Source organism: Phaseolus vulgaris, chromosome 10, assembly GCF_000499845.2.
Source record: "Phaseolus vulgaris cultivar G19833 chromosome 10, P. vulgaris v2.0, whole genome shotgun sequence".
NCBI classification, from domain to species: Eukaryota; Viridiplantae; Streptophyta; class Magnoliopsida; order Fabales; family Fabaceae; genus Phaseolus; species Phaseolus vulgaris.
Window position 1 is genome coordinate 419533 of NC_023750.2, and position 22395 is coordinate 441927.

At 32.4% G+C, this 22395-nt stretch overlaps 3 protein-coding genes across 5 annotated transcripts; all 3 read left to right on the plus strand.

The window, feature by feature from the left end:
• Positions 1-7714: 7714 nt before the first annotated feature.
• LOC137819149 (vacuolar cation/proton exchanger 1-like) lies at positions 7715-9820 on the plus strand. The gene is made up of 4 exons (XM_068622913.1): positions 7715-9109; positions 9219-9271; positions 9355-9480; positions 9579-9820. The coding sequence occupies exons 1-4, from the start codon at positions 8896-8898 to the stop codon at positions 9594-9596; spliced, it is 411 nt and encodes a 136-aa protein (XP_068479014.1). The 5' UTR covers positions 7715-8895; the 3' UTR covers positions 9597-9820.
• Positions 9821-12289: 2469 nt separating this feature from the next.
• LOC137819148 (probable envelope ADP,ATP carrier protein, chloroplastic) lies at positions 12290-16291 on the plus strand. The gene is made up of 10 exons (XM_068622912.1): positions 12290-12771; positions 12863-12919; positions 14054-14116; positions 14231-14287; positions 14372-14455; positions 14657-14725; positions 14797-14909; positions 15001-15170; positions 15508-15586; positions 15737-16291. Exons 1-10 carry the CDS (start codon positions 12433-12435, stop codon positions 15843-15845), a joined length of 1140 nt encoding a protein of 379 aa, XP_068479013.1. The 5' UTR covers positions 12290-12432; the 3' UTR covers positions 15846-16291.
• A 2763-nt stretch (positions 16292-19054) lies between these two features.
• LOC137818407 (high mobility group B protein 1) lies at positions 19055-22174 on the plus strand. 3 transcript variants are annotated; one of them, XM_068621817.1, is made up of 8 exons: positions 19055-19227; positions 20193-20271; positions 20479-20604; positions 20678-20735; positions 20828-20872; positions 21126-21206; positions 21296-21373; positions 21865-22174. In XM_068621817.1, the coding sequence occupies exons 2-8, from the start codon at positions 20204-20206 to the stop codon at positions 21925-21927; spliced, it is 519 nt and encodes a 172-aa protein (XP_068477918.1). In that variant the 5' UTR covers positions 19055-19227; positions 20193-20203; the 3' UTR covers positions 21928-22174. The 3 variants fall into 3 exon arrangements, with proteins under 3 accessions (XP_068477918.1, XP_068477919.1, XP_068477920.1); XM_068621818.1 differs by having other exon boundaries at positions 19159-19275; XM_068621819.1 differs by lacking the exon at positions 19055-19227 and adding an exon at positions 19274-19527.
• Positions 22175-22395: the final 221 nt, after the last annotated feature.

Sequence of the window (22395 nt, forward strand, 5' to 3'; positions counted from 1 at the left end):
CTGAAATTTGTCTCGTTGTGTACCGAATTCAGTGGAGATTCTTACGTGGAATTTCAGGAAAAAAAAATTTCAAGAGAATTTTGAGAAATTTTCGCACAATCCAACGCTATTCTCTACCAAAACTTGTGAAATTTCGCCCTCATTTCTGCAATTTTTATTCTTCGTCCGTGTGGCTCTGAAAAAATTCACACAAGTACTTTCATATGTTGTTTGCACCCAGGTAAGGAGGCACGTTCAAAAACGAATTACAAAAAGAAGAAAGGGGAAGAAAAGTCAGGACGTTTTGTTTTCGGAAAACCAGTTTTGTTCACTCTCGATCTGGGACTTACTACGCCTTACTCCTTGGGTGTTTTGGTCTGAAATTTTAACCAGACGTTCGTCACTGTGTCTATTGAGTTTTGGCTGGGATTTGAGCCCTAGATTCGTCCCACAAGACTGGCAAAAAGATTTTTATTGATCACTGTCAGAGTTGAAAGGAAGGTTCGTTTGTGTGTGAAAATTTTTCATTTTTTTTTCGTGGGTGAATACTCATCCGTTTGACTTGAAATTTGTCGCATTTTGTCCCAAATTTAGTGGAGATTTTTACGTGGAATTTCAAAAAAAAAACTATTTCGGGAGAAATTTTCACCAATTTTCGCGTAAACCAAGGCTATCATCTACCAAAACTTGTGAAATTTTGCCCTACTTTCTGCAATGTTGTTTTTTGCGTCCGTATTGCGCTGAAAAAAATCACAGAAGTACTTTCATATGTGATTTGCACCTAGGTAAGGAGGCACGTCCATAAACGATTCAAAAAAAGAAGATACGGGGGAAGAAAAGCGAGGACGTTTTGTTTTCAGAAAACCAGGTTTGTTCACTCTCGGTCTGGGACTTACTACGCCTTACTCCTTGAGTGTTTTGGTCTAAAAAATTTACCAGACGTTCGTCACTGTGTCTATTTAGTTTTGGATGAGATTTGAGCCCAAGATTGGTCCCACAACACTGGCAATAAACTTTTTATTGATCACTGCCTGGGCTGAAAGGAATGTTTGTTTATGTGTGAAACTGTTTGATTTTTTTCGTGGGTGAATACTCATCTGTTTGACCTGAAATTTGTCACGTTTTGTCCCGAATTCAGTGGAGATTCTTATATGAAATTTCGCGCAAACCAAGATTATCCTCTACCAAAACTTGTGAAATTTCGCCCTCCTTTCTGTAATTTTTATTCTGCATCCGTGTTGCACTGAAAAAAATCACACAAGTACTTTCATATGTTGTTTACACCAAGGTAAGGAAGCACGTCCATAAACGAATCACAAAAAGAAGATAGGGGAAGAAAAGTCAGTACGTTTTGTTTTGGAAAACCAATTTTGTTCACTCTTGATCTGGGACTTACTACGCCTTACTCTTTGGGTGTTTCGGTCTGAAAATTTTACCAGACGTTCGTCACTGTGTCTATTGAGTTTTGCCTGAGATTTAATCCCCAGATTCGTCCCACAAGACTGACAATAAACTTTTTATTGATCACAGTCAGGGCTGAAAGGAAGGTTCATTTGTGTGTGAAACTATTTGATTTTTTTGATGGGTGAATACTCATCCGTTTGACCTGAAATTTGTCACATTTTGTCTTGAATTCAGTGGAGATTCTTACGTGGTTCTTCAGGAAAAAACTATTTCGGGAGAATTTTTAAGAAATTTTCGTGCAAACAAAGGATATCCTCTACTAAAACTTGTGAAATTTCGCCCTCATTTCTGCACTTTTTATTCTGTGTCCGTGTTGCGCTGAAAAAATTCACACAAGTACTTTCATATGTTTTTTGCACCCAGATAAGGAGGCACGTCCATAAACGAATCACAAAAAGAAGATACGGGGAAGAAAAGTCAAGACATTTTGTTTTCGAAAAACCAGTTTTGATCACTCTCAGTCTGAGACTTACTACGCCTTACTCCTTGGATGTTTTGGTTTGAAATTTTTACCAGACGTTCGTCACTGTGTCTATTGAGTTTTGGCTGAGATTTGAGCCCCAGATTGGTCCCACAACACTGGCAATAAACTTGTTTTTGATCACTGCCAGGGCTGAAAGGAATGTTCGTTTATGTGTGAAATTGTTTGATTTTTTTTGTGGGTGAATACTCATCCGTTTGACCTTAAATTTTTTGCTTTTTGTCCCAAATTTAGTGGAGATTCTTACATGGATTTTCGGGAAAAAACTAATTCGAGAGAAATTTTCAAAAAATTTCGCGCAAACCAAGGCGCGAACCAAAAGTTGTGAAATTTCGCCCTACTTTCTACAATTTTTATTCTGCGTCCGTGTTGCGCTGAAAAAATTCACACAAGTACTTTCATATGTTGTTTGCACCCAGGTAAGGAGGCACGTCCATAAATGAATCACAAAAAGAAGATAGGGGACGAAAAGCCAGGAAGTTTTGTTTCGGAAAACCAATTTTGTTCACCTTCTGTCTGGGACTTACTACGCCTTACTCCTTGGGTTTTTTTGTCTGAAACTTTTACAAGACGTTCGTCACTGTGTCTATTGAGTTTTGCCAGAGATTTAAGCCCCATATTTTTCCCACAAGACTGGCAATAAACTTTTTACTGATCACTGCCAAGGCTGAAAGGAAGGTTCGTTTGTGTGTGAAACTGTTTGATTTTTTCGTGGGTGAATACTATCTGTTTGACCTGAAATTTGTCGTGTTTTGTCCCGACTTCAGTGGAGATTCTTAGGTGGAATTTCAGGAAAAAAAAATTTCGGGAAATTTTTTCAAAAATTTTCGCGCAAATCAAGGCTATCCTCTACCAAAACTTTTGAAATTTCGCTCTACTTTCTACAATTTTTATTCTGCGTCCATGTTGCACTAAAAAAATTCACACAAGTACTTGCATATGTTATTTGCACCCAGGTAAGGAGGCACGTCCATAAACGAATCACAAAAAGAAGATACGGGGAAGAAAAGTTAGGACGTTTTGTTTTCGGAAAACCAGTTTTGTTCACTCTCGGTTTGGGACTTACTACACCTTACTCCTTGAGTGTTTTGGTTTGAAATTTTTACCAGACGTTGCTCACTGTGTCTATTGAGTTTTGGCTGAGATTTGAGCCTCAGATTCGTCCCACAAGACTGGCAATAAACTTTGTATTGATCACTGCTTGAACTGAAAGGAAGGTTCGTTTGTGTGTGAAACTGTTTGATTTTTTCGTGGGTGAATACTCATCCGTTTGACCTGAAATTTTGTCGCGTTTTGTCCTTAATTCAGTGGATATTCATACGTGAATTTCTGGAAAAAACTAAATCACAACAAGAAAGATTGATCTGTTTAGTCTTTAATTTTTGTTGATGAACGTCTACAATCAATTAAGTACTTAATCAACAGTCAACGCTTGTGGGTTGTTCCCATTAGCTTATGAGTCTGAAGACTCTGTCTTTTAGTCTACTTCTTTTAGTTTCTTGGAGGCTTATCTTATACATCCTTTCTACTTCTTAAAGGCTCCCCCTCATATGGACTTTTGTCTCCTGATACCTGCATCTTCTTTTAAGCATGAGTTTTTCTTGCTCCATTTGTTTTTTCATCATAAGAAATTTTTGCTAAGAGTTGTCCCCCTTTTTAAGCATCATCAACAAATGGGTGGTGTCTTGTGGGTAGAACTTCATATAGCAAGTGCGTAGTCGAACCATGAAGGTCTTTGTTGTGAGTAGAAGATAGCAATATTCCATGTGCTTTGTGAATATTTGAGCACTAGATGGGGAAAATGTAATGTTAACAAAAGGTATGGATGAAAAGGGGGTTACATATTGAAGAGGTTTCATTTCTGGTTCAATACCGCTTAAAATTTTTTGCACAAAAACTTGGATATGTCAAACAAATGCAAGTCATGAGACATCAAAAAATCTATATATTTCTCCATAAGAGATGGCAACATATTTTGCTACAACCATCATAAATACTCCTTGTTCAGATGATAAGGTTCTTCATCTTCGTCTTGGTCTAACAATACCTTTTTACCCTTGTAAAAGTGAAAGGGTGTTTGCGTTTGAGCACAGTCTATTGCAAGCTTTTAAGAGGTGGAAGGACTTAAACAGTGATGCACGAAGCCAAAAGTAAAACACTTGCTTTTCAGACGATATTGGTTCTTCTAGAGGACTCGTTATCGTCAAAGCCCTTCTTCTTAAATTCGATGTATCATTGTTGTATAATGAACATGTCTTCATATTCTTCTCATTTATAAGTGTCATATTTAATAATATTTCATATTAAAATTCAAACACTTATGGATACTAATTGATTAAATAACTATAATATAACCCTTAATTTATGAATTTAAATCTCTTTACATATTTTGTGATTATAATATGAATAAGAACGATTTATTCCCAAATTTGTGTTAATTTCAGGATTCTAGGTAAAAAATGGAGATGAAAGAAAAAAAGGAGAATATACAAAGATAAAAAGGGGAAGTTGGAACGCTCCAACACTCACCCAAGCTCGCCTAAGCTAGAAGCTTCTAGAGGATCTCGCCCAAGCGAGCTCAGTCACGCCGAGGCGAGATCATTCTAGAGACGTTGGGCCTGTTTTCGTACAACTCACCCAGGCGAGCCCGATCACGCCTAGATGAGAAGTCACTTAGCTCAAGCCCAACTATGTTAAATATGAGGCGTGAGGCATAACTGTAGACATTCATTGGGAGAATGAAAGGTGTTAAATAGGGTTCATGTTTTTGAACCCTATTAAGTCATCCATAGGATTCAATGGTCATAGAGTGCGTAGCTAAAACTATGGTGAATTGTTCCATATGAATGCAGAAGTAAGTCATACCAGTGACTTATTGCTCTAGATAACTTTGCACGAGGGATTAACTTGGTTTGGCAAAAACAGAAACATGGATTTTGAATAAGAAATTATATTTATAAATAATAATAACAAAGAAAATTCACAAAGCTATCACTAGTGCAGAAAAGGTAATACACAACGGTTATTTTGGAAATTACATAATGATTATAGGATCGTTGTCTATGAACACGTAGTTTATTCTATTGCGAAATAGACATCGACTCTAGAATTGTCGTGTATCAACACACATAAACGACAGTTATGGTCATAATCGCTATTTTATACTCTAATTACAATATAAAAAATTAATAATTCTATTCTAAACTAAAAATTAACATAATATAAATTAATAATAAATACAAAGATGTACAAATTAATAATACTAAAAAAATATTCAAAAAACTTAAAACCACCAAACTTGCGTGAAGGGCAGAAGAGGTGGTGAAGGGCAGTAGTGGCAGCGAACAGCGGTGGCGGCATGCAGCGACATCAGTAACGAAATATTGAATAGGCACGGTGGTGGCAACGATGACAGGAGAGAATAGAGCCAACGCGAAGGCAATGAAAACCTTCCTTTAGGCACTTCCTCATTGGAAAGAGTAACTCTTCAAACCTTTCCTATAGACTAAGCAAGGTGCCTCTTATAAAGAATTCTTCAATCCTCTTGTGTCATGTGTCAACTCATGAGTGGAGAGTTTCTTGTACTTAGTATTGTCACATGGCATGTTAGGATTGAAGAGTATATTTAGAACTCAATAGTCATATTAGAAGTCTCCTTAAGCTATAAATAAGATACTCCTCACTTGTACATTTTAGACTTGAATGATATTTGAAATTGTGCTTATGAAATTCTCAGCAAACTTCTTTGGTGCTCTTTGGCATTCTAGAAACTCAAGGAAGTTGTTCTAACCTCTTCCTTGGCCCTTGTACCTAAAACCTCACTCCCAAACCACTTCTCCTCCACGGCCATTCGATGTTTTCCTCAATGGATTCCTACAAGTCTTCCGCTACCCTCCATCAACTCCTCTCAAACTCAAGGACAATTGTATCACCTCCCAACAAGTTAGAAAACACTCTCGACAAGAGAGAAAACAATGAAAGCTTACAAGGTAGTCTTCATACAGTGAAGTATTTTCAATACAAGGCTCACTCCCCAACTATGAGTGCTTTTAACAATAAATGTGAAATATTCTCTCAACACAATAATACAATGAATGGTAAATTGTTTGAAGTAGTCTTTGTATACTTGTATGCTTCGTCATTTTTTGTTCTTCTGCTCCAATTGTGATCGTTGAAGCTTTCATTCATATCTTTGTTCACATAGTCGTTAGATTCTAGATAAGGAGATCTTTCCTTTTGATTGATTCTACTGCGTCTTGAACTTCAATTGTATTTGAAATGTTTCTTTTTTCAGTTCCAATGTGAACATTGATTCATTAAGGTTTTAATCCCTAGGTATCCTTCATTTCAGTGCATTGTTCATCTTCTTCATCACGTTAGATACTGAATATGGAAACTCTTAATTTGATTATATTCTCTGCACCTTTGAGTATATGAAACAATTGGAATTATTTCCTTTATAATCTTTGATGTTACTGTAATTACCTTGGATGCTGAATATGGAAATATTTTTTTTAATATTTACTATTTGGTTTAAAAAAATATTTCTCTTCTAGGAACATTGATATGATTTATCTAATACTCCTTGAATCACGTAAATTTCGCTCTTTACTTGTCACGTACTCATTATTTGAATATTTTCTTTAGTTAGCTCTTCTTGAAAGTTGTATTGATTTCTTCTTGATATCAGATGCTAAATTAGAACAGTTTTTCTTGTGTCTTTAAATCTTGTCCTCACTTTTATTTTTCAATTGTATCTCCTTTGAGATTCTCTTTCTCATTATGTGCAACAGCTTTAAATGTCTTCAATTTCATTTCATGAATCTCGCTCTACAATAACTTCATTTTTTCCGTTGGACACTCAATAAGGAAACTTGTCCTTGTTCTCCTCTACATCTTGATGATTTCTAAAATCATATCTAGAGGTGCTTTGGTTTATATATCTCAAGTGCGTATTATATTCTTAATATTTTTCAGTAATTGGTAGTGAAGTAATTAATGTGGATTCTTTTTAAGGTAAATTATTCATTTGTAAAGTTTTGATTTGAAGTTTTGGTTTCCATAAAAAAATAAGTTATGTTTTTTTGTTGTTATATGTATTATTCTAGGGAAATGTTTTGTAGTTAGTGGTTGATTAGATGGTTATTTTTGTTTGAAAAATAAAGTTAAAATGAAAGTTGAAAGAAGCAAAGGTAATATATTGTACCATTTAGTAAAATATGTCATTTATAATTTTATATTATTAGTACTTTGTATTGAATTCTGTGTGTATACAAATGCGAGAATGTAAAATTCTTTTAAAGAGATAATATTTAAAAAAAAAAAAATATGTGTAAGAAATTAAATTATATAAGCATATGTAACTTCAAGCATTCACCAATCTCCCACTATTAAAAGAGAACACCTTGATTTTCTTGCCTGATGCTGAAGCTTCTACGTAACTTTTACATTAGTTGCAAATTTTTATATTATTTTGAATGCGTTTCACATTAACATTTGCACAAAAGTTTGATTTTCTTGCCTGATGATGAAAGCTTCTGCGTAACTTTTACATTATTTGAACGCGTTTCACATTAACATTTGCTCAAGTTGTTCCAATTCTTAATAAAGAAAAATTATCGTCTAACGTAACTTTTTAAGACGCAAAAAAAGTTATTTATGGTGACTTTGAATTGATCAACGTGAATGATGCATTTTAAGACTTTACTAAAATTACAGAAATGTTAGAAGTAAATTAAGGATCCACTTAATATTTCTATATGTAAAAGAAGCAAGTTCCAAGCCTATACCATTTATGTGAAGCCAGTGAAGATGACGAGTTCAAGGTCCACAAACACCTCAAGTTCAAGATGCTCTTCTTCCTTTCGAAATTCCCACCGTGACACATCTGTGGCTGCTGCTTCGGCAAGGCCAAGGAGAGCTATTTCCAATCCAAATCACATACTTCCATCAAATTCTTCTATTCTGCAAAACTCCAACAACATCTCTCATCAACAAATGCCAACCCTGCCAAGTTCTCACCCTTTTATTTGGCAAAACCCTTATGTCTCTGGTCAACAACCCACGACACAACCCACAACAGTCTCAAGTTCTGATCCCATCTCTAATGAACAACTAAGCGGAAGATGGTTACGTTCATTTCAATCAAATCCTCCTACTATGCAAAACTCTGATGTTTCTGGTCAACAACCCACAATAGTGTCAAGTTCAGATTCCATCATCTTTGATGAACAATTGAGTGGAAGATGGTCACGCTCGTTACTATCAGATCCTTCTACTTTGCCAAACTCCAACTCCAACGTTTCTCATCAACAACTCACAACAGTCTCAAGTTCTGATCTCATCATCTCTAATGAACAACTAAGCGGAAGATGGTTACATTCATTTCAATTAAATCCTCCTACTATGAAAAACTCTGGCGTTTCTGGTCAACAACCCACAACAATGTCAAGTTCAGATTCCCTCATCTCTAATGAACAATTGAGGGGAAGATGGTCACACTCGTTACTATCAAATCCTTCTACTTTGCAAAACTCCAACATTTCTGATCATTAACCCACAACAGTGTCATTTTCTGATTCCATAATCTCTAATGAACAACTAAGGGGAAGATGGTTGCGTTCATTTCAATTAAATTCTTCTACTTTGCAAAACTCTGAGGTTTCTAGTCAACAACCTACAATAGTGTCAAGTTCAGATTCCACCATCTCTGGTGAACAATTGAGGGGAAGATGGTCACGCTCGTTAATCTCAAACCCTTCTATTTCGCAAAACTCAAATGTTTCTGATCAACAACCTACAATAGTGTTAAGTTCTGATTTCATCATCTCTAATGAACAACAAAGAGAAAGATGGTTGTGCTTGTTTCTATCAAATCCTTATAATTGGCAAAACTTCAACATTTCTAGTCAACAACCCACAACAGTGTCAAGTTCTGATTACATCATCTTTAATGAACAACCAAGGGGAAGATGGTCGCGCTCGGTGCTACCAAATCCTTCTACTTCACAAAACTCAAATATCTCTTATCAACAACACAACACATGACACTGTCAAGTTCTAGTTCCATTATCTCCAATGCACAATTAATAGGAAGATGGTTGCGATCGCTCTTGCTTTTATCAAATATTTCTTCTTCACATAGCTCCAACAATAACTTTGGTCAACAGCACATGACAGTGCCAGGTTCTGATTCCAACATTTTCTTGCATTATTATCTGTTTAAATGAGATATTCTTTTATACTTGGACATGTAATTTAACTTCTCGAATCTAACCTAATGATCTTACTACAGACATCTCCTTAAGTGCTTCTTTAGGTTCTATAACTGGAATTAGCATTTTTGTGGTAAGCCTTCACCTTAAAAAAAAATAAGTGATTCTATTTTTTATCAATAAAAGTTTTGATTAGCAAACTTGATTACAATATAGGTTCCCATTTGTGTGATTGTTGCTTGGATTCTGGGAATACAAATGAACCTCAACTTCAACCTTGCAGAGATAGGTTCACTTGCTTTGGCGATAATAACGATAATAACCCAAACTTTCATATTACAGGTATAGTAATTATGTGCGATCATTTAAGATGGTAGAACATAACACTTTGATTTGGTATATATCTTGATTCAGTATTTCTTCCATTTATATCTTTGTAGGAGGGAACTTCTCACTAAATGAAAGGACTTGGGATCTTCCTATGCTACTTTGTTATTGGGACATGCTTTTTTCATATAAAGAAAACCCTCCAATAAGCATTATATGTAATTCATATAAAGAACACCCCCCAATAAGCATTATATGTAAAATTGTCTGTGTCACCAGAAATATTTCCAATCTATATGTTTATGTACTTTCTGAAATTATAATCCATGTATAAAGTTTTGTCACTATCATAAAAGCTTGAAATTTGACCATGGATCAACCCCTACCCCCCCCCCCCCCCAAATAACTTCATTGTCCACAAAATGAGTTGGCTGAATGAAAAAGCTTTAAACCACCCCCCAAATAAAAGTCAAGATTTCAATTAATTTTTATATACTTTTATCTTGCAAAATGATCCCTAAATATTTTAAACTTATTATAAATTGATCCTTAATTAACTTTTACTATTAAGGCTCAACTTGACTTGTTTGACTAGGTCGACACAACCCAATCTGAGTTTAGCCTGACCTGATATTATTTGACATAGATCCAACCTTGGTCGACCTTGTCTCAGCCTAAATTAGCATGACATGTTTTGAACTTGGTTTAAAATGGGTCTAACTCAACTCAATTCGAAGTGGGTCTGACCCTATCACAATATAAATTAACATGACTTCTTCTGAACTTGACCTGATATGAGCCCAACTTGACTTAGCTCAAAGTTGGTATCATGTTGCCCGCATCACCTAACCTAATGTGGCTCAACTCAACTAGGTCCGAGAAAGCCTGACTCTACTTCACTCAATGTGGATCCAACACAACTTGACACGAGGTGGGCCTAAACTCATTCGGTTTGAGAAAGGTCCGACTCGACTTGACACAATGTCTCAATTAAAATGGAGTTAGAAAAAAAATAGGAAGAGAATAAATATGAATCTGTTAGTAAAAAATATGAAGAATTTTAAATTCATATTTTTTAAAATAAATTAAATATTTTAATTTTAAATAATCAAAATAATCTCACAAATTTCTAAAATTTCAATTTTTTTTATCTAAACAAAATATTTCAAATTCTCTGAAAAAAAAAGTCAATTACTTTCTTAAAATTCTTCGTAAAATCACATTATTATAAAGTTTATGAATTTGGAAATTTTAATTCACTTCATATCCACAGTACTAAATTATCAATTAGTTGAGTAAAAAGATAAGGATTTTGAAGATTTTATATAAACAAAGAAATCATAATAATTAAAAATATTACAGTAATGAATGAAAATAAAAAAATATCAAGAAACCAAAATTATGCATTAATTAATTGTGACTAAAGAGCTAAAAGAAATAGACGAATCAATATGCATTAGAAACAATAATTAACAATAACTTTAAGGTTTATCTGTTTCTTTTCTTAATTTTTTCATTTTAAAATAAAAACTAAAAAAATATTTGATAACAATATATTTTTAGAAAATGTTTAAAAATAATATCCGCTTTTTAATTTTAAATTTTTTTAAAAAAAATAGAATGTGTCTACTTTTAAAAATGTTTACTTTTCTATTATTTATGTACTTTTTGTTTTCATTTTTTTCTTTCTTATCCATACTCTTTTAAAATTATTTTTATCTACGTATTACAAATACGAATTAAGTATTTTTAATTTTTCTTAAAAATTTGATTAATCATCTTTAATAAATTATCTTTTCACAGTCGCATTTTCTTTAATTTATAAGTAAAAAATAATAGATAATTTAATAAATTCAATAAAATGTTAATATACTATAAGTGGTTCTCATACTATTTAAAAAAAAGTCAACTTTAAACTTAATTTTACCTTATAAAATCGTGTATAGTTCACTTATATTATTAAAAAAATTTATCTAGTTCTTAATATTGAATAAAAATTAAAATCTTAAAGAAGTGTGTGATATAAAGTTTATACTGACTTGGTTTAATTAATAAAAACATTAATAATTATAAAGAACCCAATAATTAACAATCAATGTAATTTTATTAGATGAATATCCATTATTTGATATTCGAATTTCCATAATCTCAATATAAGGACTTTGTTTCCAAATAAATGTTTGGAATAATTACATGAATTGATAATGTTTAAAGGCATAATAAATAATTAATCATGCAATTCTCTGCACTCCATTCAATTCTCCATATCAATCCACACATTAATTTATTAATATTAAAATACTAATTTCAAACTAGAAATTCTCTACATTCTTACCTAATGAGATAAACATAGATTGAAATAAATTATATAAATGTAATTTAATTCAAAATTAATTTAAATTTTAGCTATTTCTTGAGTTTCAGTCATCTTTAATAATTTTTCCTATTTAAAAAACAAAATATTAATTAAACCATATGAAAACAAATAATTTAGGTGATAAATAAAATGTAATACAATGAGATAAATGTCAAAATATGTTTTATATATATATAGATTGGTAAACAAACATAAATAAATTTTAAATTTTGATTCTCAATACATTTTTAACATACCATTTCGAATATAAAAATCTAGAATTCAAAATATAATCATATAAAAACTTAAATAAATAAAAAATAAAGTTGCAAATATCTAAATTCGGAATATCTAACTATCACTTCCAAATTTCTACATCTAAACAAATATAAAGCTAATAGCAATATTAAGTTTTTAATTTTATAGTAGGTGTATGTCTTAAATAATAAGGTGGAGTGAGAAACAGCCATAGAAAACACGTGTTTCCTTTTATCTTTCTTCTTCCATTCATACTTTAAATTGGCTCCAACTTCTCTCTCTTCGCACCAAACTAAGTTATCCTCCGTTTTTTCTCTCATTTCCGACACTTACCGAAGTTTCAAATTTCCGACATGGCAGAATCCGAGGAGAGAGCCACGCTTACGTGGCGCAAAATCCCTGTCCTCAAATCCTCCGCCAACGACGACGTCGTTCCTCCGCTCCGAGACGGCGTCGTCGTCCTCCACTTCGCACCCGGCAGTGGCAAACGCTGTAATTTCGCGAGCGTGTCGGTGGCAGAAAGGAAATTCGACAGGGAATTCTCGCCGACGCCGGCTCAGCTTCTGCAGCACCCACTCGCGTTGGGGGCATTGGTGCCTAAAGACGCTGCTCTGTTCCTCGCTGCCGCCATCGCCGGCGCCGCCGCGAAATCCGTCACCGCCCCCCTTGACCGCATCAAGCTTCTCATGCAGGTGCGCATTCGTTTCGTTTTTTTTTATTGCCGTTTTCGCGGATAAGTTAGTGTCTGAAAGTTCGGTCAACACAACATTGGGTATTTTGTAGACTCACGGCGTGCGAGTTGGACAAGAAAGTGCCAAGAGGGCGATTGGTTTCATGGAGGTATCGAATAATCACAACTTCTTTTCCTGTGTTTGGTTCTGTTTATATATATATATATATATATATATATATATATATGTCACTAGTGTTGAATTTTGTGACGCTTATGAATTTGTGATATAATTTAAAATTATAGTTTTGGTTCACCATGAATCCATGTTTTAATTTTATATTAGAGCTTCTCTTGTTAATGAGTTTCGGTAACATGTCTCCTTTGGAGAATGGGGCCATGTCTCCTTAGGGAATTTTTTTATTAGTGAGAACACAACCATGAAAAGATTTTCTAAATCGAATTTGAAAACGGGAAGTAAAGTTATGAAAAGATTATTCTGAGAACCACAAAATGTGGAGTAGCTGGCTTATTCTTTGGCCACTGTTGATAGAATAGTGTATGTGTTGTTATCAACTTGTCGAAGTCCATTATTGAAAAGTGGGAGTGTTTGTAAATGCTTGATAAGATATGTTTCTTTGCTTTTGGTTAATGGTTGATAATTTGTGGTGTTTGTTTAGGTTGTTTCCTCTTGAAAGCATGATGATTGTAGCTGTTGGAATATTTTAGGATTCTTATTGTTTTTCAAATCTTACTGAATAGGCCTGTGAGTATGATGCTACAACATTACTTGAGCTCAATTAATGAGCAGAATGGCATAATCAGATTTCAAATTATTAAGTGTCTTCTTTCCTTCTCCATTGAAACTCTATAATTTCAAATGTAGCTGTTTTATTAGAAAGGAAATGTTCAAATTGTGTCTGTGATGACTTCCAACTAATGGATAGAAGGACTTCTTAAGTTTCTAATCCTGTGTAGAGCTCAGTTGCTAATCTTTGCATAGCTGGTCCCAAGCTTGGATATAAGGCTGCGGGTTGTGTTATGCAGTTGCAGTCATTGTATAGCTTTGTTGAATCCCTATGATTAATTACCTTTTCTGATTAAGGATATATATATATATATATATATATATATATATATATATATATATATCATTTACGAAATGCATATTTTAGCTGTCTTTCCCAATTTCTTTCCTTGATAATCATGTTGTTGTCCTTATTAGATGCATGGCATTCTCTCATAAATGGTTTGAATAATACCAGTGAATTTTTTGTTGGGGCTTACATTGTCATTATTTACAGGCTATAAATGTTATAGGGAAGGAAGAAGGCATTAAAGGTTATTGGAAGGGCAATCTCCCCCAGGTCTCTATAATTAGGAACGAATTTATTGGTAATTGGTATTTCTGTATGTATATCTTCTTATTCTGTTGACTAGTCTTTTCATTTGTTTTAGTGTCTCTACTTTTAATGTTCCAGGTGATCCGAGTTATACCTTACAGTGCAGTCCAGCTTTTTTCTTACGAATTTTACAAGGTTAACTGTCAATTATCTTTCATGAATTTCTTATACCCCCAAATATTGCATGTTGGTGTCTAAGTTATACCTTTGAATTTATAGAAAATATTCAAGGGAAAGGATGGTGAGCTCTCTGTTGTGGGAAGACTTGCAGCAGGTGCTTTTGCTGGCATGACATCAACTTTTGTAAGTAATTCATTGTGATGCCCAACCTTGTATGATATGCAGCTGCTTTCGTAATGTTGCTTTGTTTAATCTAAGGGATTAAACCTTTGTGTGTTTAAACACTTATGAGCAACTTCTTATTTTTAAAATTAAATTTTTTTATATTTTTCTTACTTCTGAATATCAGTGTATGTATCTAAGGTTGTATATGTTTATTTGTAGATCACCTACCCGTTAGATGTTCTAAGATTACGTTTAGCTGTTGAACCTGGTTATCGAACAATGTCACAGGTATTTATAAACTTGCCTGCCTAGGTATTTTCACAAGATCTTCCTCTGTAACTGAAGCATATTGTTTCTAGGTTGCCTTGAGCATGCTAAGGGAGGAAGGATTTGCATCTTTTTACTATGGCCTTGGGCCTTCTCTCATTGGAATTGCTCCATATATTGCAGTGAACTTCTGTGTGTTTGATTTGTGAGTTGATCAGTAAGCTTTTGTCTTTTAAGAACATTGGATATTGGAAAGACGTTGACATTAATTTATTCTGACCTTCTATGGACAATAGATTAAAGAAGTCATTGCCAGAGAAATATCAGAAGAGAACTGAAACCTCTTTACTCACTGCTGTTATTTCAGCATCACTTGCCACAATTACATGCTATCCTCTGGACACGGTGCGAAGACAAATGCAATTGAAGGGTACACCTTATAAGACAGTATTAGATGCCATTTCAGGTTAGTACTTCTCGGATTTACCTTTTAGCATCAGCATGCTATAGTCACCCATGTTATGCACACATTAATGACAATAAAGAACTATAATAACCATATTTATAAGTTTTTCTTATCAGCTTCAAAGTAATCACCATTGTTATGTGTGTCTTAAGTCTTCTTCAGTATTATCATTACCTCATCCGTGGATTACATGCCATCTTTAGTTAGGAAAATTCATTCTACCATCATAGCAGGATCAGGAATGTTACTAATAAAGTTACTGTACGATAACCAGGGCATGTACACCTTTGAAGTTTTAATGTTTAAGTAGTTTTATACAATTATTTCATTGATGCAGGTATTGTGGCAAGGGATGGAGTTATTGGCCTGTATCGGGGATTTGTGCCAAATGCTTTGAAAAACCTACCAAATAGCAGGTACTTGTGATCTTCTATTTCTGATAAGTTTTCAATCTTCACACTGCACCTCTTGATATTCCAGTTCTGCTGATTCTTAATTCCATTCTTGTGACATTAACCACATTGTTATGGTTAATTACCTGATCCAGTCCATGTTTATATTTACAGCATCAGGCTTACTACATATGACATTTTCAAACGCCTAATTGCAGCTAGTGAGAAAGAGTTTCAAACAATTACTGAGGAAAACCGCAACAATCAAAAGAAACCCCAATGATTCATATTGTTGTACCCATTCTTTTCCTGCTGAAATTTTCAGGACCAATCCTTCAGCAATTAGAATTTGCAGGAATTGCCTTTTTGTTTTGATAGCCAAATTTTCAACATTTGAGTTTATAGCAGCAGCAGTTATGTTGTATCTCAGGGTTGTAAATTTTGCAGGACACATACTTTTTTTTCTGCTAAAAGTATTTTAGCTTTTGTTTTCTGCCAGGGATTTTGTTAAACTGTATTTTAGCTGTATTTTGACATACTTTTCCAAACACACTATTGTGAGATGAATTTTTTGTTAGTGCCAATAAAGAACTTGGTTTTGTCTTTTATTTAGTGTCCCTGGCATCAAATTCATCCCAGAATAGTATGTTGAAAATAATGTATTGATGATACTATCCATTAATATGAACAATTTATAGGAATCATAACGTGAAATTAATTTAATGTTAAGGTTCTGGTGGGGCCAAATATGCATTTAAAGTGGCTATCCTAATCACACCCACCACCAGATCAACATATAGGCAATTTCTCCTGATTTAAAATTCAACTATTGTCTTTGATTTCATTTTTCTTACGGATATACGAATTAGAAAATTAGTTTAGTATCTTGATTTTTAAACACTATTATGAGAGATTAAGAAAGTTTTAAGAAATTATATCAATTCCTCTAATTTAGTATTTATGTTGATGTGTCCCAAACCTTAAATAATTTATATAATATTTTTAATTATACTTCACACACCAAAAAGGGTTAATAAACAATAATTAGTTTTCAAATAATTCATAAATAAAATTATATAATATTAAGAAAAATAATAATGTATTGTAAATATAATGATTCATAACTCTTAAATTAATAGATGATAAAAGAAAATTCTATGAAAAAATAAATGATAGTATTTTTTTAAAGAAAAATGAATATATTATCTTTGCAACAAAAGTACAAAAAAAAAGTCAGTAGAATACTTATGTAAAAAGAATAAGAATGTGTTATTATCTCCACAGTAAAAAGAATAAAATATTTTATAAAAATTTAAATTACATAAAGTTTAAATATGATTATTGTGTTTCCAAAATATAAATCATTTTTACATTAAAAAATTATATATATATAAAGTTACAGCTAAAATTACAATCGGGATGAATTGATTGAGTAAAAAACATTTTCTAGTTAAAAAAAATGATAAAAAAATTGAAAATATTTAGGAAAATCAACATAATGTATTCATGATGAAAATAAATATGCACGCATATTTTTATATAAGTTTTATTCAACAAATAATCTACATTGAGTTTAATCCAAACAACCTTAGTTGGATTATTCTATTATTTTTTGAATTATTTGTTACAAGAAGTTATATGCAACTAAAAAAATCACAATCTTTTTTGAAATATTATTGAAAAAGAAAAATAAAGTATTAAAAACACTTAAATACGTATAACCACACTACCCTATTGTATTCAAGTGACAAATGTTCCTAAAAAAATTACAACATAAATCCTATATCACTTTCACTTTTGATTAAGTGATGATTATTTCTTCAAATGTAAAATATGATTCTTAAAATGTCACAGTGAGAATCAAATGACTCAAATCTTGTGTCATTAATATAATGGATAAGTTTGGAAGAATTTCTAGACTTTTTTTCCCAAATGGCATGCTTTTGGTATTTCCTGGATTTCACCATTTCATATTTAATTCTCTTGATAACATTTTTGGTCTCTCACCATCCTTGGATGAAGTCATTGATGTCCATTGCATGTCATTAAATTTTTTTTATTTTTTATAAAAAAAAATTATATTAGGCATCACTATGCTACTTGACATTTTAACTAGACTGACACTTCAAGTAACAATAATCATTTGTCATCACATGAAAAAAATGACAAATGATTATTAAAAAAAAAATACAAAAATATGAGGATACTAAACCAAAACTCATATGTTAACAAAAACGATATATAGGTAGACTATACCTATTAATAAAAAATTCTAGGTACTCATATGCACAAATTTGCATACATCTATGTACTATTTATTTAATTCATTTGTCTAATTTAATAAAAATAATAAGAAATAAAATAGAATATATGATAATAATTAATAGAAATAATAATTAACTAGATAATAATAAATGTTATTTTTTTTAAACTGTGCTAACATACAATTTCTTCTAATAACATTTTTATAATCTTTGAGAAATTTTATGAATAATGTATTTTAATCCAATTTTATTCACACATTACTTAACAAAAGAATGAAAATTAATTCTAGAACTTCACCCAGGTAAAACAAGATCTAAAAGGCTTATAATCAAATCAGGAAGAAATCAAGCAATGTACAATATTATATAATATAGTGAATTAAATAATATAACTATTTAAGGTGTAAAATTTTAAGTAGAAGTGAAAAAATAAAACAAAAAATTGGTTCAAGTCTTCCATTACTTCACTGTTGTCCTCAAAGAAATAAAAGTAATTCATCCTATTTCATTTGTAAAAAGTATAAATGGAGAAAATTTCTCTTAATTTTTACATATACTAATATAGTCTTTTACATTATAATGATAATATATATATATATATATATATATTTAAATTACCAATTATGTATTCATATACTAAACTTATATCATATAAGATTTGTTAATTTGAATATGATATGATGTTAATTAAAATATATGTAAACATTATCACAATGATGATTGTTTTTCCTTAAAAAGCACATAATTGAAAATAAATTAGAATAAAATAAAATAATTGACAGAATTTTGAAAGAAATAGAATCTATATCTGGATGTGAAGTCACATCAGTAATAAACTTTTAAAATAATAATAAATAAAAACATTCTTTTTACTTAATAATATAAATTATCAAGTTTTGATATAATACTATTTCAAAGAATTAAGACTAATCTAATTAAATGAAATAGAAATGAGAGTAATTTAATTTAAATATTTTTATATTAGATCAATTTTGGTTTTGAAATCAATTTTTTTTATCCCTCAAAATATATTTAGTGTAATTCACACACTATCCCATCAAATATAGTGATTATGGCCCAAATTTAACACCTAGGTGACTTTTTATAGAAAAATTTCGGTCAATTATGATATAAAATAATCACGAGTAAAGCTTACAAAATTATTTAATTGGTAATTATTGAAAAGCAATAACAATCATTAAATATTTAAAATAAGCATAATATCATTGTCGAGTGGAATACCGGGTGTAGCAGGTGAAAGCCAATTCTCGGGTAGAGTCGTGTGGAGGCAAGACACCAAAGTCTCCAAAACTTAACCGGTTGATTCGGTTACTGTGATCAATTCATTCGTACCCTCTTCTTTAGTTTCCAAGAGCCGCTATCTCTCTGCTTTTGCTAGTGGTACTGTCTTAGCTTTGATTCTCTGTTCTCTGTTTTGTTCTGTTTCGCGTGTAAGTTCCTCTGTTACGCTTACCCCTTTTCAAAGTATTCGTCTTCTTCAATAATATCTTCTTCTTCTTTTTTCCCTTATTTTATTTAGGGGTTGAATTTCTTGGCTTCAATTTCTGGTTGGAAGATTTGCAAAGTTCAAACTTTGCATGTGTTTTTTTTTGTGTCTTCTGTTGTGGTTTGTGATTTTTTGAGGAGTTTGAAAATAAAGGGTGAGTCAGGGGAGAATATTGCATGAACAGAGTCAAAAGGGTATTAGCTGTTTTTAGGCTTTTTCAATATTTTTCGTTGTATGTATTTGTTTAAATTTTGTTAATTGTGGCCTCAAAGCATGTCACAGGAAGAAAATCATGTACTATTATAATACATGCGCTAAGGATCTTGCATGTGCTTCTATTTTGATGATTGTTATATTGTTTTTTTGATGATTCACTTTGGTTTTTGATCTCTGAAATCAGAAGGAAAAGCCAATTTCATTTGCATGTGTGTTAATTTTTTTGTTTCTACAGAAACTCATACACTAGTTTCTCTAGGGTGGACTACTAGGTAAATATGTAACATTTGATCAACATCATTTTGACTCTATAGTTCTTGTGTGAATTCTGATCTTGTTACAATAAATATATGATTTTTATGAGTTAACCTATAGTGCATGGCAGCGGTTTGTGAAATTATGTTGTCGCCACAAAAGCTCAAACACAATGAACTTGTATATGGTGGTAGATACTTAACATTTTATCAGCATCAGTTATTCCATTATAGGTTGTATTTATTTACTCTGATTTTTGTGGGATCCTGATTTATGTGTTGAGCAAATTTTTTTATTCAACTTCTTGAAGTTCTATCTATCTCTTGTCCCTTTTTATTGAGAATATTATAATTACCTTATTTGATTACTGGAGATTGTGGTGGTACAGGAACTTAAACAATGAAGAATGCCAAGGGCAAGGGAGCAGCAAAGGTCTCAAAAGAAGCACTGAAGCCTGTTGATGACAGGTTAGTTTGTGTATCATCACGGCGAAATTATTTGTGGCATTATGATTTTTTCATATAACTATGTATCTCCTTGTCAGAGTGTTGGCTTTGTGAGGCATTTATTTATTTTTAAACAGTTTATTAATGTCGGATTATACATACTTGATGGTTCGTCCAGCTTTGACAGGAATAATGTAGTGATGGAACATATTTTTCTACTGTTTTCAGAAAGATTGGAAAGAGGAAGGCTCCTAGTAAGCCTGACAAGGGCAGTGCACCAAAGGCAAAGAAGGAGAAGGCCAAGAAAGACCCCAACAAGCCTAAAAGACCACCCAGTGCTTTCTTCGTGTTCCTGTTTGTATCTGTCTTTACACTATCTTTTTCGTATTCCTAAGAAAATATTCTGATCATTCCTGGTCTGTGATAGTGAGGAGTTCAGGAAGACCTTTAAGGCTGAGAATCCTAATGTGAAGGCTGTGTCTGCTGTAAGTAGCTTGTTAAATTGCTTCACCTTCAATTATGATGTACCCTTTTCTGAATAAACATCTGAATTTTTTGCTACACTCTTTAATTGAAGGTTGGGAAAGCTGGAGGAGAGAAATGGAAATCCCTATCCAGTGCTGTAAGCTGTTCAATTTTTTATAGATAATACACATTTTTGCTTTTATTTATATGGATTTACGCTTCTTTGTCGTGATTTTAGATGCATTCAGATACAAGTTTGTGTTTAAGTATATATAGTTTATTATTTGTAAGCTAATGTTGCTTCAATTGAATTCCAGTACATCAATACACATGTACCAAATGAACTCATTCCATTGAAAAAGGGATTTATTTTAATAATTAATTTTGACTCCTCTCTTTTGAATGAAAAGGAAAAAGCTCCATATGAAGCCAAGGCAGCAAAAAGGAAAGTCGAGTATGAAAAACTTATGAAAGCTTATGATAAAAAGCAGGTAAATAACTTGTGCTGGTTGTTCTGTTTTGTGTGGTGTTTCTAATTGTCTGTCTTGTTTATATACTTTGTTTTCTATAATGGTTACAGGCAAGCTCCGCAGATGATGATGAATCAGACAAGTCCAAATCTGAAGTGAATGATGAAGATGATGAAGCCAGTGCAGAGGTATATATTCTGTATATTTTCTTGAACTGAGCATGATAAGGAGGTTGCACTTAACGAATATTATCTATAATTTCTGCAAACAGAGTTGCTTTTTGTTTCAAGATTTTAGTTCTAGAGGGTGAACATGAGAAATAAAAAGTTTTGGTGAAGCAGTAAATGTAGTGGATTTAGCTTTTATTTGTTTTCACGTTCCAAGAAACTAAATGTGACTGATAATTGGATTCATGTTCAATGGAATTTGAATGGTTTTGCAAACGCTCTTAATTTAATTATTACCCAACTTACTAACCCTTTTGACTTACCAAGAGAAGTTTGTCAAATATGGACTTCAAAACGTGGATGGTACCTTTTTGATTTATCTACTTGAGATGTGGGGTTCCATATGTATAGGGGCACATAGCTTAAAAGCTATTGCTGCTTCTTTTGAATTTTTCACTGAAGGAAAAGAAAGATTTGTATTGCTTTGACTCATTGTTTTCATATTTATACAGGACCATCAAGAGGAGGATGAGGAAGAGGATGATGATGATGAGGAAGATGAGGATGATGACTGAGATGAATGTTTAAAACCTTGGTTTATGATGTTTTGTTGGTGAGGGTGGCTATTATCTATTCTGACTGTGCATACTAGGCCACTTTTTTTTTATGTTTGATGTCGGTAGAAAAGAATCTCTTCTTTTGTTGGCTCCATATATTGCCAGCTACTTGAGCTTCCCTCACTTAGCTATCGTACCTAAATTACTCTGTGCATTGTAGCCTTACATGGGTTGCTTTAAGTAATGTTAAGTTCTTTCTCTTCAATGCATTGACATAATAAATTAGTATAAACATAATCATCGTTTTTCTGATCAATCTTTCACTACATATATGAGAAAACTTTTGTCATTTTCATCTCATTGCGATTGTTCATCAGTGCAATGAGCTAATGTCACTCAGAAAATGGAATGACTTATCAATTTGTTGTCACACCTGCATAATTGATTGATTCCAGGTCATTACTATGTTTTAGCAAAATTTTGATG